The sequence below is a fragment of the Salmo salar genome, chromosome ssa14 (genome assembly GCF_905237065.1).
Source record: "Salmo salar chromosome ssa14, Ssal_v3.1, whole genome shotgun sequence".
NCBI classification, from domain to species: Eukaryota; Metazoa; Chordata; class Actinopteri; order Salmoniformes; family Salmonidae; genus Salmo; species Salmo salar.
Window position 1 is genome coordinate 30,001 of NC_059455.1, and position 13,114 is coordinate 43,114.

The 13,114-nt window shown below is 42.2% G+C and overlaps 1 protein-coding gene across 1 annotated transcript in view; it reads right to left on the reverse strand.

The window, feature by feature from the left end:
* The window catches only part of LOC123726630 (macrophage mannose receptor 1-like), a 46,643-nt gene that overhangs the window by 24,414 nt on the left and 9,115 nt on the right, over window positions 1-13,114 (reverse strand). The window contains exons 6-14 of the mRNA XM_045693775.1: window positions 12,923-13,060; window positions 12,102-12,278; window positions 11,873-12,015; window positions 9,483-9,596; window positions 6,017-6,132; window positions 4,960-5,108; window positions 3,833-4,032; window positions 2,298-2,419; window positions 1-54 (exon numbers count right to left, since the gene is read on the reverse strand). The exon at window positions 1-54 is cut by the window's left edge and continues 118 nt beyond it. Of these exons, the coding sequence (XP_045549731.1) occupies window positions 1-54; window positions 2,298-2,419; window positions 3,833-4,032; window positions 4,960-5,108; window positions 6,017-6,132; window positions 9,483-9,596; window positions 11,873-12,015; window positions 12,102-12,278; window positions 12,923-13,060 (1,213 nt within the window). The remainder of the gene's footprint in view (window positions 55-2,297; window positions 2,420-3,832; window positions 4,033-4,959; window positions 5,109-6,016; window positions 6,133-9,482; window positions 9,597-11,872; window positions 12,016-12,101; window positions 12,279-12,922; window positions 13,061-13,114) is intronic.

The window sequence follows — 13,114 nt, forward strand, 5'->3', positions numbered from 1 at the left end:
TAGCCAGCGTTGGGATCCTGAGCACTCAGGCCGATCCAGGAAGTCCCACCACGGCTACGGTATCCAAAACGATATATCATATTATCACCATGGCTACGGTATCCAAAACAATACTATATTATCACCATGGCTACGGTATCCACAACAATACTATATTATCACCATGGCTACAGTTTCCAAAACAATGCTATATTATCACCATGGTTATGGTATCCAGAACAGTACTATCTTATCACCATGGCTACGGTATCCAAAACAATACTATATTATCACCATGGCAGGGAATACAACTTCTATCAGTGTGAGTTAGCAGTATCACATTATTGGTATGTCTGGGGCCCCACCTAGTGGACCTTGTTTGAGAAAACTGGAAGAAGGTGGAAATAGAACTGTCATATACTGTAACAAACATGTTACTAAACCTTTATAGGTAACAAACATGTTACTAAACCTTTATAGGTAACAAACATGTTACTAAACCTTTATAGGTAACAAACATGTTACTAAACCTTTATAGGTAACAAACATGTTACTAAACCTTTATAGGTAACAAACATGTTACTAAACCTTTATAGGTAACAAACATGTTACTAAACCTTTATAGATAACAAACATGTTACTAAACCTTTATAGGTAACAAACATGTTACTAAACCTTTATAGGTAACAAACATGTTACTAAACCTTTATAGGTAACAAACATGTTACTAAACCTTTATAGGTAACAAACATGTTACTAAACCTTTATAGATAACAAACATGTAATTTAACTTTTATAGGTAACAAACATGTTACTAAACCTAATTGCTAATCGATAAAGGTGTGTGTTGGAATATCTGAGTGTTTAACTTTTTACTGACAGGGGGCAGTATTCGGACATTCGGATGAATGACGTGCCCAAATTAAACTGCCTACTACTCGGGCTCAGAACGTAGGATATGCATATGTATATTTGGATAGAAAACACTCTGAAGTTTCTAAAACTGTTTGAATGATGTCTGTGAGTATAACAGAACTCATATGGCAGGCAAAAACCTGAGAAGAAATCCAACCAGGAAGTGGTTTGTAGTTTTTCAAGACTGGACCTATTCAGTATACAGTGACTTAGGGTTCCTTTTGCACTTCCTAAGGCTTCCACTAGATGTCAACAGTCTTTAGAAAGTTGTTTGAGGCTTCTATGGTGAACAGAGAACAAAGGAAGTTGGAAGTTGTTGACTCAGGAAAGGACATGGTCTCAATTGAGCGAACTGACGTGAGAGGTAGCTGTGTTCCATTACATTTTTGAAGACATTTGAATCGTCCGGATGGAATATTATTGAACTTTTATGTTAAAAAGGCCCTAAAGATTAATGCTATACATCGTTTGACATGTTTCTACGAACGTAAATATAACTTTTTTTGACTTTTCGTCGTGAAATCTTCGGCACGCTTCCTACATTTGGAGTAGTTTACTGAACGAGCTAACAAAGAGGACATAAATGATGGACTTTATCGAACAAAACAACATTTATTGTGGACCTGGGATTCCTAGGAGTGCATTCTGATGAAGATCATCAAAGGTAAGTGAATATTTATAATGCTATTTATGATTTTAGATGACTCCAAAATGGCGGGTATCTGTATTGCCTGCTGTTGTTTTCTGAGCGCAGTACTCAGATTATTGCAAAGTGTGCTTTTCCCGTGAAGCTTTTTTGAAATCTGTCACAGCGGTTGCATTAAGGAGATGTTTATCTATAATTCTTTGAATAACAGTTTAATATTTTATCAACGTTTATGATGAGTATTTCTATAAATTGATGTGCTCATTCATCGGAAGTTTTCAGAGGAAAAGCATTTCTGAATATTACGGGCCAATGTAAAATGGGGTTTTTGGATATAAATATGAACTTTATCGAGCAAAACATAGATGTATTGTGTAACATGAAGTCCTATGAGTGCCATCTAATGAAGATCATTAAAGGTTAGTGCTTAATTTTAGCTGTATTTCTGGTTTTTGTGACGCCTGTCCTTGCTTGGAAAATGGCTGTGTGGCTTTTATTTTTTAGGCACTGTCCTAACATAATCTAATATTTTGCTTTCGCTGTAAAGCCTTTTTGAAATCGGACAATGTGGTTCGATTAAGGAGAAGTGTATCTTTAAAATTGTAATAAATAGTAGTATGTTTGAGAAATTTGAATTATGAGATTTTTGCTGTTTTGAATTTGCCGCCCTGCTATTTCACTGGCTGTGTCCCGCAGGTGGGACGGTAGCGTCCCACATAGCCCAGAGAGGCTACGTGAGGTTGTTTGAAGAACTTACACATGATGCATAGACTGGAGGTCCGTAGAGCTGTGTATGCTGAGTAGGTCTCCTCCAATCACCCTGCAGAAGTCCCGAGCCTCAAACCAGGTCTTCTCATCTGCGCGAGGCACTGTAAAGAACTGGACCAGACAGACAACCTATTCAGTACACTACTTTAGACCAGGGCCCTATGGGTAGTGCACTACTTTAGACCAGAGCCATATGGGGTAGTGCACTACTTTAGACCAGAGCCCTATGGGTAGTGCACTACTTTAGACCAGAGCCATATGGGGTAGTGCACTACTTTAGACCAGAACCCTATGGGTAGTGCACTACTTTAGACCAGAGCCATATGGGGTAGTGCACTACTTTAGACCAGAGCCCTATGGCTAGTGCACTACTTTAGACCAGAGCCCCATGGGCACAACACAGGGAAAAGACTGTCATTTAGGACACATCCTGTCTCTGGATCCCGATCTGTTACAGTGAGGAAGAGATCCTTATACTACAGACTGTCTCTGGATCCTGATCTGTTACAGTTAGGAAGAGATCCTTATTCTACAGACTGTCTCTGGATCATGATATGTTACAGTTAGGAAGAGATCCTTAAGTGACGACAAACCAGGTCATTATCCTAAATGACTTAGAACCTCTGTAGATCAGTTGGTAGGACATGGTGCTTGCAAGACCAGGATAGTGGGTTTGATTCCCGAGACCAGCCATACTGTAAAATGTACGCATGCATGACTGTGGATAAAAACGTCTCGTGAATGGCAGATATTATTGTTATTATATTGTAGAACCTGGCTGTATAGATGTCAAATGAGGAGAACAACATTAAACGTCTTCGGGATCGATGTCACTTCCATGGGACGGTTGAGCTAACGTAGGCTAATGCGATTAGCATGAGGTTTTGAGAAACAACAACATTTCCCAGGATATAGACATATCTGATATTGGCAGAAAGCTTAAATTCTTGTTAATCTAACTGCACTGTCCAATTTACAGTAGCTATTACAGTGAAAGAGTACCATGCTATTGTTTGAGGAGAGTGCACAATTTTGAACATGAAAAGTTATTAATAAACAAATTAGGCACATTTGGGCAGTCTTGAATTTTGAACAGAAATGCTATGGTTCTTTGGATCAGTCTAAAACTTTACAATACACTGATGCCATCTAGTGTAGAAAATCTAAATTGCACCTAGGCTGGAATAATAAATTATGGCATTTCTCTTGCATTTCAAAGACGATGGTACAAAAAAATACAAAAGAACGGTTAGGTTTTTCTTTGTATTATCTTTTACCAGATCTAATGTGTTCTATTCTCCTTCATTAATTTCACATTTCCATAAACTTCAAAGTGTTTCCTTTCAAATGGTACCAATAATATGCATATCCTTGCTTCAGGGCCTGAGCTACAGGCTGTTAGACTTGGGTATGTAATTGTAGGAGAAAATAAAATAAGGGTCTAATCTTTAAGAGGTTTTAAGTCCTCCAGAGTTTGTTACTACAGTCATAATACATATTAGTTTCATTCTAAGTTATGTCTACCTTAAAGCAGAAGTCCCGAGACCCCACAGGATACCAGCCCTCATGGCACCTGGGAGGGACAGTTGTGATTGGTTCTGGTGTTGGCCCCGCTCCTTCTGCCAGGTGTTTACAGATATACTTCTCCTGATTGGTGCAGCTCAGCACATCCCATAATCCAGCTAGAGTCCCTGTTGTCATGGCAACACAACCCTGTCCACTGCCTGAGGTAAAAGTTGATGCAAAGAGAGAACACAAATACAGAGCAACATTCAGGTTCACAGCTAAGAGCACCTATAAGCATGTTCAATGATATTCAGTTATATAGAACTGTAGTGAGACTCCTACTATAGAACAGTAGTGAGACTCCCACTATAGAACTGTAGTCAGACTCCTACTATAGAACTGTAGTCAGACTCCTACTATAGAACTGTAGTCAGACTCCAACTATAGAACTGTAGTCAGACTCCAACTATAGAACTGTAGTCAGACTCCTACTATAGAACTGTAGTGAGACTCCTACTATAGAACTGTAGTCAGACTCCTACTATAGAACTGTAGTGAGACTCCTACTATAGAACTGTAGTCAGACTCCTACTATAGAACTGTAGTGAGACTCCTACTGTAGAACTGTAGTCAGACTCCTACTATAGAACTGTAGTGAGACTCCTACTATAGAACTGTAGTCAGGCTCCTACTATAGAACTGTAGTCAGACTCCCACTATAGAACTGTAGTCAGACTCCTACTATAGAACTGTAGTCAGACTCATACTATAGAACTGTAGTCAGACTCCTACTATAGAACTGTAGTCAGACTCCTACTATAGAACTGTAGTCAGGCCTCTACTCCTTCATAGACAGCGTACATCGTCTTGTATCTAAACATCACCATTCACCTTCTCCCCAAAGAATTACAACAGGTTTGATATTATATAAATATGCTACATTATCGTTATATAATATTGTAATGAAACAGATAGGGAGAGTGAGCTCATCCGCAGTGGTCGGTGAACCCTGAACTCTCTGGCCCTGCACTCCATCGACTCCCCCAAGAAAGCATGCTCCCTTGTGGGAGTTGATGAACATGCTTCTAAACGCATGGTCACTACAATATATAGTATTATTATATATCTCTATGGTTGTCCCTTACCTGGCATCTGTGTGTTCCAGTGGGTGTACCTGACCGTGTTGCTGTTCGTCCAGGTGAAGTCGTCGATGTGGTTCTGGTTGGAGAGTCCGATCCAGAAGTGTTGCTCTGGCCTGGACCCAACCAGGCTGATCAGGAAAGCATTATCCACCCTGGACTCATTATTATTAAAACATTATCGTTATAACATTATCCAACCTGGACACATTATTATTAAAACATTATCATTATAACATTATCCACCCTGGACACATTGTTATTAAAACATTATCATTATAACATTACACACCCTGGACACATTATTATTAAAACATTATCGTTATAACATTATCCACCCATGACACATTATTATTAAAACATTATCATTATAACATTATACACCCTGGACACATTACTATTAAAACATTATCATTATAACATTATCCACCTTGGTCACATTATTATGAACACATTATCACTATAACATTATACACCCTAGACACAATATTATTAAAACATTATCATTATAACATTATCCACCCTGGACACATTATTAATAAAACATTATCACTATAACATTATCCACCCTGGACACAATCACATTATCATGGATCATTATCATCGATCATTATCATGGATCATTATCCACCCTGAACACATTATCGTGGAACATTATCATGTCACGTGATCATGGATCATTATCATGACACATTATCATGGATCATTATCCACCCTGGACACATTATCATTATGACATTATTGAAACATTATGGTTAAAGGTATATTTTAGTCAAAAACTATATTTTAGCAGTTTGTCCTTTAGTCCACTGTTCCCCAAAATGGTGTCAGCAGCCGAGGGTTCAAGATGCAGCACTTTCAGTATAGAGCAAAAACTGTGATGACATAACAGTGGACCCAATAAGATAAAACTATGTGTTTGTTTTTGAGTAGAAAATTATTTTAAACATTATAATGGAACTTCGTCCACGCTGAACTCATTATCATTAGACAATGTATTATCTAGACATTCATCTAGTCCACATTACTGATATAGAGAAGTACATCCCGGTTTCTCTCTTACCTGCTAGAAACATCAGCCAGATATGACTGTGAGCTCTTGCATGTCTCTTTGGCCTCATCAAAGGTCTTGATCTCTGGTCCAACAAAGTAACAGTAGGAGTCGTGCCTGGTCCAATGCTTCAGAGAGACAAACAGGGTCAGAAACAGCTGTTAGACTGTTGAGCTGGTCTAGGTGTAAGGCTGGTTATGTATCACATCAACACCATTATCCCAGAAATCCTAGACCGACTCAAATTTGCATACCAGACCCAACAGATCCACAGATGACGCAATCTCTATTGCACTACACACTGCCCTTTACCACCTGGACAAAAGGAACACCTATGTGAGAAAACTGTTCATTGACTAGAGCTCAGCGTTCAACACCATAGTGCCCTCAAAGCTCATCACTAAGCTAAGGACCCTGGGACTAAACACCTCCCTCTGCAACTGGATCCTGGACTTCCTGACGGGCCGCCCGCAGGTGGTAAGGGTAGGTAACAACACATCTGCTACGCTGATCCTCAACACGGGGGCCCCTCAGGGGTGCATGCTCAATCCCCTCCTGTCATCCCTGTTCACTCATGACTGCAAGGGCAAGTATGACTCCAACATCCTCATTAAGTTTGCCGACGACACAACAGTGGTAGGCCTGATCACCGACAACGATGAGACAGCCTATAGGGAGGAGATCAGAGACCTGCCAGTATGGTGCCAGGACAACAACCTCTCCCTCAACGTGATCAAGACAAAGGAGATGATCATGGACTACAGGAAAAGGAGCGAGCACCACGCCCCTATTATCATTGACGGGGCTGTAGTGGAGCAGGTTGAGAGCTTCAAGTTCCTTGGTGTCCATATTACCAACAAACTATCACGGTCCATGCACACCAAGACAGTCGTGAAGAGGGCATGACAATGCCTATTCCCCCTCAGGAGACTGAGAAAATTTGGCATGGATCCTCAGATCCTCAAAAAGTTCTACAGATGCACCATCGAGAGCATTCTGACTGGTTGCGTCACCGCCTGGTATGGCAGCTGCTCGGCCTTCGCAAGGCACTACAGAGGGTAGTGCGTACGGCCCAGTACATAACTGGGGCCAAGCTTCCTGCCATCCAGGACCTCTATACCAGGCGGTGTCAGAGGAAGGCCCTAAAAATAGCCAAAGACTCTAGCCACCGTAGTCATAGACTGTTCTCTCTGCTAACCAAATGCTACCCGGACTATTTGCTTTGACCTACCCCCACCACCCCACACCCCCGCTTTCCCCCATTTTTACGCTGCTGCTTCTCTCTGTTTATTATCTATGCATAGTCCCTTAACCTCAACCTACTGTACATATTCCCTCAATTACCTCGACTAACCTGTACCCTCACACATTGACTCTGTACCAGTACCCCCTGTATATAGCCTCATTATTAACCTGTCTGAGCTAGGGGGCAGTATTTTCACGGCCGGATAAAAAATGTACCCAATTTAAACTGGTTACTACTCTTTCCCAGAAACGAGAATATGCATATAATTAGTAGATTTGGATAGAAAACACTCTAAAGTTTCTAAAACTGTTTGAATGGTGTCTGTGAGTATAACAGAACTTATATGGCAGGCAAAAAGCTGAGAAGATTCCATGCTGGAAGTGGGCTGTCTGACAATTTGTAGTCCTTCTGTTGCATCTCTATCGACAATTACAGCATTTGTGCTGTTACGTGACACTTTCTAAGGCTTTCATTGGCTCTCTAAATCATTCAAAAAGCAGAATTTCGCGTCTCCTGTCTCTGGGCAAAGTACAGCAGCAGAGTTTGTAAGTGGTCTGCCTGGGGACAGTGAGACTGGAGATGCGCGTTCACGAGACCTCACCATTTTTTTCTTTCACTCTTTGAATGAATACAACGTTGTCCGGTTGGAATATTATCGCTATTTTACGAGAAAAATAGCATAAAAATTGATTTTAAACAGAGTTTGACATGCTTCTAAGTACGGTAAAGGAATATTTAGAATTTTTTTGTCACGAAATGCGCTCGCGCGTTACCCTTCGGATAGTGACCTGAACGCACGAACAAAACGGAGGTATTTGGACATAACTATGGATTATTTGGAACCAAAACAACATTTGTTGTTGAAGTAGAAGTCCTGAGAGTGCATTCTGACGAAGAACAGCAAAGGTAATCCAATTTCTCTAATAGTAATTCTGAGTTTAGGTTGCCCCAAACTTGGTGGGTGTCAAATTAGCTAGCCGTGATGGCCGAGCTATGTACTCAGAATATTGCAAAATGTGCTTTCGCCGAAAAGCTATTTTAAAATCTGACATAGCGTTTGTATAAAGGAGTTCTGAATCTATAATTGTTATGTATTTTGTCAACGTTTATCATGAGTAATTTAGTAAATTCACCGGAAGTTTTCGGTGGGTATGCTAGTTCTGAACATCACATGCTAATGTAAAAAGCTAGTTTTTGATATAAATATGAACAAAACATGCATGTATTGTATAACATAATGTCCTAGGAGTGTCATCTGATGAAGATCATCAAAGGTTAGTGCTGCATTTAGCTGTGGTTTGGGTTTTTGTGATATATATGCTTGCTTTGAAAATGGCTGTGTGATTATTTGTGTCTATGTACTCTCCCACCTAGCCCAGAGAGGTTAACTGGTGCCTCCGCACCTTGACTCTGTACCAGTACCCCCTGTATATAGCCTCATTAACGTTATTTTATTGTTGCTCATAAATATATATATATATATTTTTCATTTTTGGTTTAAAAAATGTATTTGTATTTATTTTTTTATTGTTTACTTCAGTTTATTTAGTAAATACTTAACACTTCTTTTTTCTTAAAACTGCATTGTTGGTTAATCAGTTTATTGTCTACTCCTGTTGTATTCGGCGCACGTGACAAATAACATTTGATTTGATTCGATTTTTGATGTAAATGTTGATTATGTATCTACCTGCCCAGGGTCTACAGTTGACAACTAGCTAGCTGACTAAATCTGGCACATTTACAGAATGGTTTTTTTTCTACTTTATTCAGACACCTGGAAACAGAGGTGGAGAAGTGGGAGTGACATCAGGAAGGCTTGAATCGAGGCTTGAACCTCAGTCTCCGGTGCGGAGAGCCATATATGTGGCTGTTCCGGAGAACATCAGCGCTATAGAGCATGACCTCTGCTCTCCCTGGCTGAACTCTACTCCCCCTGGCTGAACTCTGCTCCCCCTGGCTGAACTCTGCTCCCCCTGGCTGAACTCTGCTACCCCTGGCTGAACTCTGCTCCCCCTGGCTGAACTCTACTCCCCCTGGCTGAACTCTGCTCCCCCTGGCTGAACTCTGCTCCCCCTGGCTGAACTCTACTCCCCCTGGCTGAACTCTGCTCCCCCTGGCTGAACTCTGCTCCCCCTGGCTGAACTCTGCTCCCCCTGGCTGAACTCTGCTCCCCCTGGCTGAACTCTGCTCCCCCTGGCTGAACTCTACTCCCCCTGGCTGTCCACTCACCGGTTTGCAGCCTGGGTAAGTGTCCACCTGGTCCCCTGAGGGTTTGGAGGTAGATTTCTTCATACAGATGAAACCATGCTGGTTCTCACACACCTGGGTAGCCCACCTGCCCTGCTGCAAGACAGACACAGTCACACAGGACACCGTCAAGGAGGGAGAGGGTTGGTGTGGTTGTGAATGGGTGGTTTGGGTTAGGGTTAGGGAGTGTTAGGGTTAGGGAGTGTTAGGGTTAGGGGGTGTTAGGGTTAGGGGTGTTAGGGTTAGGGAGTGTTAGGGTTACGGAGTGTTAGGGTTAGGGAGTGTTAGGGTTACGGAGTGTTAGGGTTAGGGAGTGTTAGGGTTAGGGGGTGTTAGGGTTAGGGGTGTTAGGGTTAGGGAGTGTTAAGGTTAGGGGGTGTTAGGGTTAGGGGGTGTTAGGGTTAGGGGGTGTTAGGGTTAGGGAGTGTTAGGGTTAGGGAGTGTTAGGGTTAGGGGGTGTTAGGGCCAGGGTTAGGGGGTGTTAGGGTTAGGGAGTGTTAGGGTTAGGGAGTGTTAGGGTTAGGGGGTGTTAGGTTTAGGGCCAGGGTTAGGGAGTGTTAGGGTGAGGGGGTGTTAGGGCCAGGATTAGGGAGTGTTAGGGTTAGGGGGTGTTAGGGTTAGGGAGTGTTAGGGTTAGGGAGTGTTAGGGTTAGGGTCAGGGTTGGGGAGTGTTAGGGTAAGGGGGTGTTAGGGCCAGGGTTAGGGAGTGTTAGGGTTAGGGAGTGTTAGGGTTAGGGAGTGTTAGGGTTAGGGGGTGTTAGGGTTAGGGGGTGTTAGGGTTAGGGGGTGTTAGGGTTAGGGGTGTTAGGGTTAGGGTCAGGATTAGGGGGTGGCAGGTAGCTTTGTGGTTAGAGCGTTGGGCCAGTAGGTTAGGTTGCTACATTTAAAAAAAATTTCATCGAGCCTGTCTGGGCTAGGGGGCAGTATTTTCACGGCCGGATAAAAAATGTACCCAATTTAAACTGGTTACTACTCTTGCCCAGAAAAAAGAATATGCATATTATTAGTAGATTTGGATAGAAAACACTCTGAAGTTTTATAAACTGTTTGAATGGTGTCTGTGAGTATAACAGAACTCATATGGCAGGCAAAAACCTGAGAATATTCCAAGTAGGAAGTGGCCTGTCTGAGAATTTGTAGTTCTTCTTTTGATTCTCTATCGAAACTACAGTATCTGTGGGGTTACGTAGCACTTTCTAAGGCTTCCATTGGCTCTCTAAAAACTTCAGAAAGCGGATTGAGGCGTCTCCTGTCTCTGGGCAGAGTATAGTAGCTCAGTTTCTCAGTGGTCTGCCTGGTGACAAAGAGATAGTATATGCGCATTCATGAGACCACACTGTTTTTCTTTTCCTCTTTGAATGAATACACTATTGTCCGGTTGGAATATTATCGCTATTTTATGAGAAAAATACCATAAAAATTGATTTTACACAGCGTTTGACATGCTTCTAAGTACGGTAATGGAACATTCTGAATTTTTTTTGTCTCGAAATGCGCTCGCCCGTTACCCTTTGGATAGTGACCTGAATGCACAAACAAAACGAAGGTTTTTGGACATAACTATGGATTATTTGGAACAAAAACAACATTTATTGTGGAAGTAGCAGTCCTGGGAGTGCATTCTGACGAAGATCAGCAAAGATAATACAATTTTTCGAATACTAATTCTGAGTTTAGTGTGTCCTGAACTTGGCGGGTGTCTGAATAGCTCACCGTGATGGCTGAGCTATGTACTCAGAATATTGCAAAATGTGCTTTCGCCAAAAAGCTATTTTAAAATCTGACATAGCAATTGCATAAAGGAGTTCTGTATCTATAATTCTTAAAATAATTGTTGTGTATTTTGTCAACGTTTATGATGAGTAATTTAGTGAATTCACCGGAAGTTTTCGGTGGGAATACATTTTCTGAACATCACACGCCAATGTAAAAAGCAGTTTTTTGATATAAATATGAACTTCATTGAACAAAACATGCATGTATTGTATAACATAATGTCCTAGGAGTGTCATCTGATGAAGATCATCAAAGGTTAGTGCTGCATTTAGCTGTGTTTTGGGTTTTTGTGACATATATGCTTGCTTGGAAAATGGCTGTGATTATTTTTGGCTATGTACTCTCCTAACATAATCTAATGTTTTGCTTTCGCTGTAAAGCCTTTTTGAAATCGGACAATGTGGTTAGATTAACGAGAGTCTTATCTTTAAAATTGTGTAAAATAGTTGTATGTTTGAAAATGTTTAATTATTGCATTTTTGAGTTGTTAGGGTTAGGGGGTGTTAGGGCCAGGGTTAGGGGGTGTTAGGGTTAGGGGCAAGATTAGGGGGTGTGAGGGTTAGGGGCAGTGTGGAGGGGGAATGATGGTACCATACCTCTCCCCTGACCAGGACACAGTTGCCCCCCATTGGCATGGCTTCCTCCCACCTGGTGAAGGTGACAGCAGATTGGTCGCTCCAGTCAAACAGTAGTGACGTCTTGACATCGTTCATCCCGATCCACAGCTCGTCAGCAGCCGCTGGGACAGAGGAAGAGAGGTGGGAGAGTTGGAGTTAGCCTTTTCACTGACTGTCTAACGTGTGAGCGTATCTGTGTTTCACTGACCATATCCCAGCTGTGACATCACAAAGCTGTGCTGCTCAATGTTGTGGATGCTGGCCAGGTCGCCTCCGTCCTTCCGACATTCCGTCTGAGCCTCTGTCCAGGTCTTCTTAGTACGCTGGAGGAGGAAGCACCTGGCAGCGTAGGGAATCCACGGACTGGAGCAGAAACCTGTCTCTTCTGTTTATCACCAACACAGGGAAACACATTGTAGAAATACAAGAAATACACCGCCCATAATAAACAAAATAATACAAAAATGAACTGGACTAAAAAGGACTGAAAGTAATTAAAACAAACTGTACAAGATTGAAATGGACTAGACTAGACTGGACTAAAATGGACTGAACATAATTAAAACAAACTGTACAAGATTGAAGTGGACTAGACTGGATTAAATTGAGCAGAGTAGAACGGCGTGTTGGATCTGGGTAAACAGGGGTTATAGGGAGGTCTTTCTGACAGAACTACCTGTGTGGACAGGGGTTATAGGGAGGTCTTTCTGACAGACCTACCTGGGTGAATGGGGGGTTATAGGGAGGTCTTTCTGACAGACCTACCTGGGTGAATGGGGGTTATAGGGAGGTCTTTCTGACAGACCTACCTGGGTGAATGGGGGGTGTAGGTTGGTCTTCCTGACAGACCTACCTGGGTGAACGGGGGTTATAGCGAGGTCTTTCTGACAGACCTACCTGGGTGAATTGGGGGTGTAGGGAGGTCTTTCTGACAGACCTACCTGGGTGAATGGGGGTTATGGGGAGGTCTTTCTGACAGACCTACCTGGGTGAATGGGGGTTATAGGGAGGTCTTTCTGACAGACTTACCTGGGTGAATGGGGGGTGAAGGCGGGTCTTTCTGACAGATGTAGCCATGTTTCTTGGAGCACAGGGAGCTCTGCCAGTAGGACTGCTGAGCTGGGTCAACCAGTCCACACATCTGACCAGGATCAGAGAGAGGGTGACCTACAGACAAACAACAACAACAGCTATGTCACTACATCTGAAGACTAACAGCTA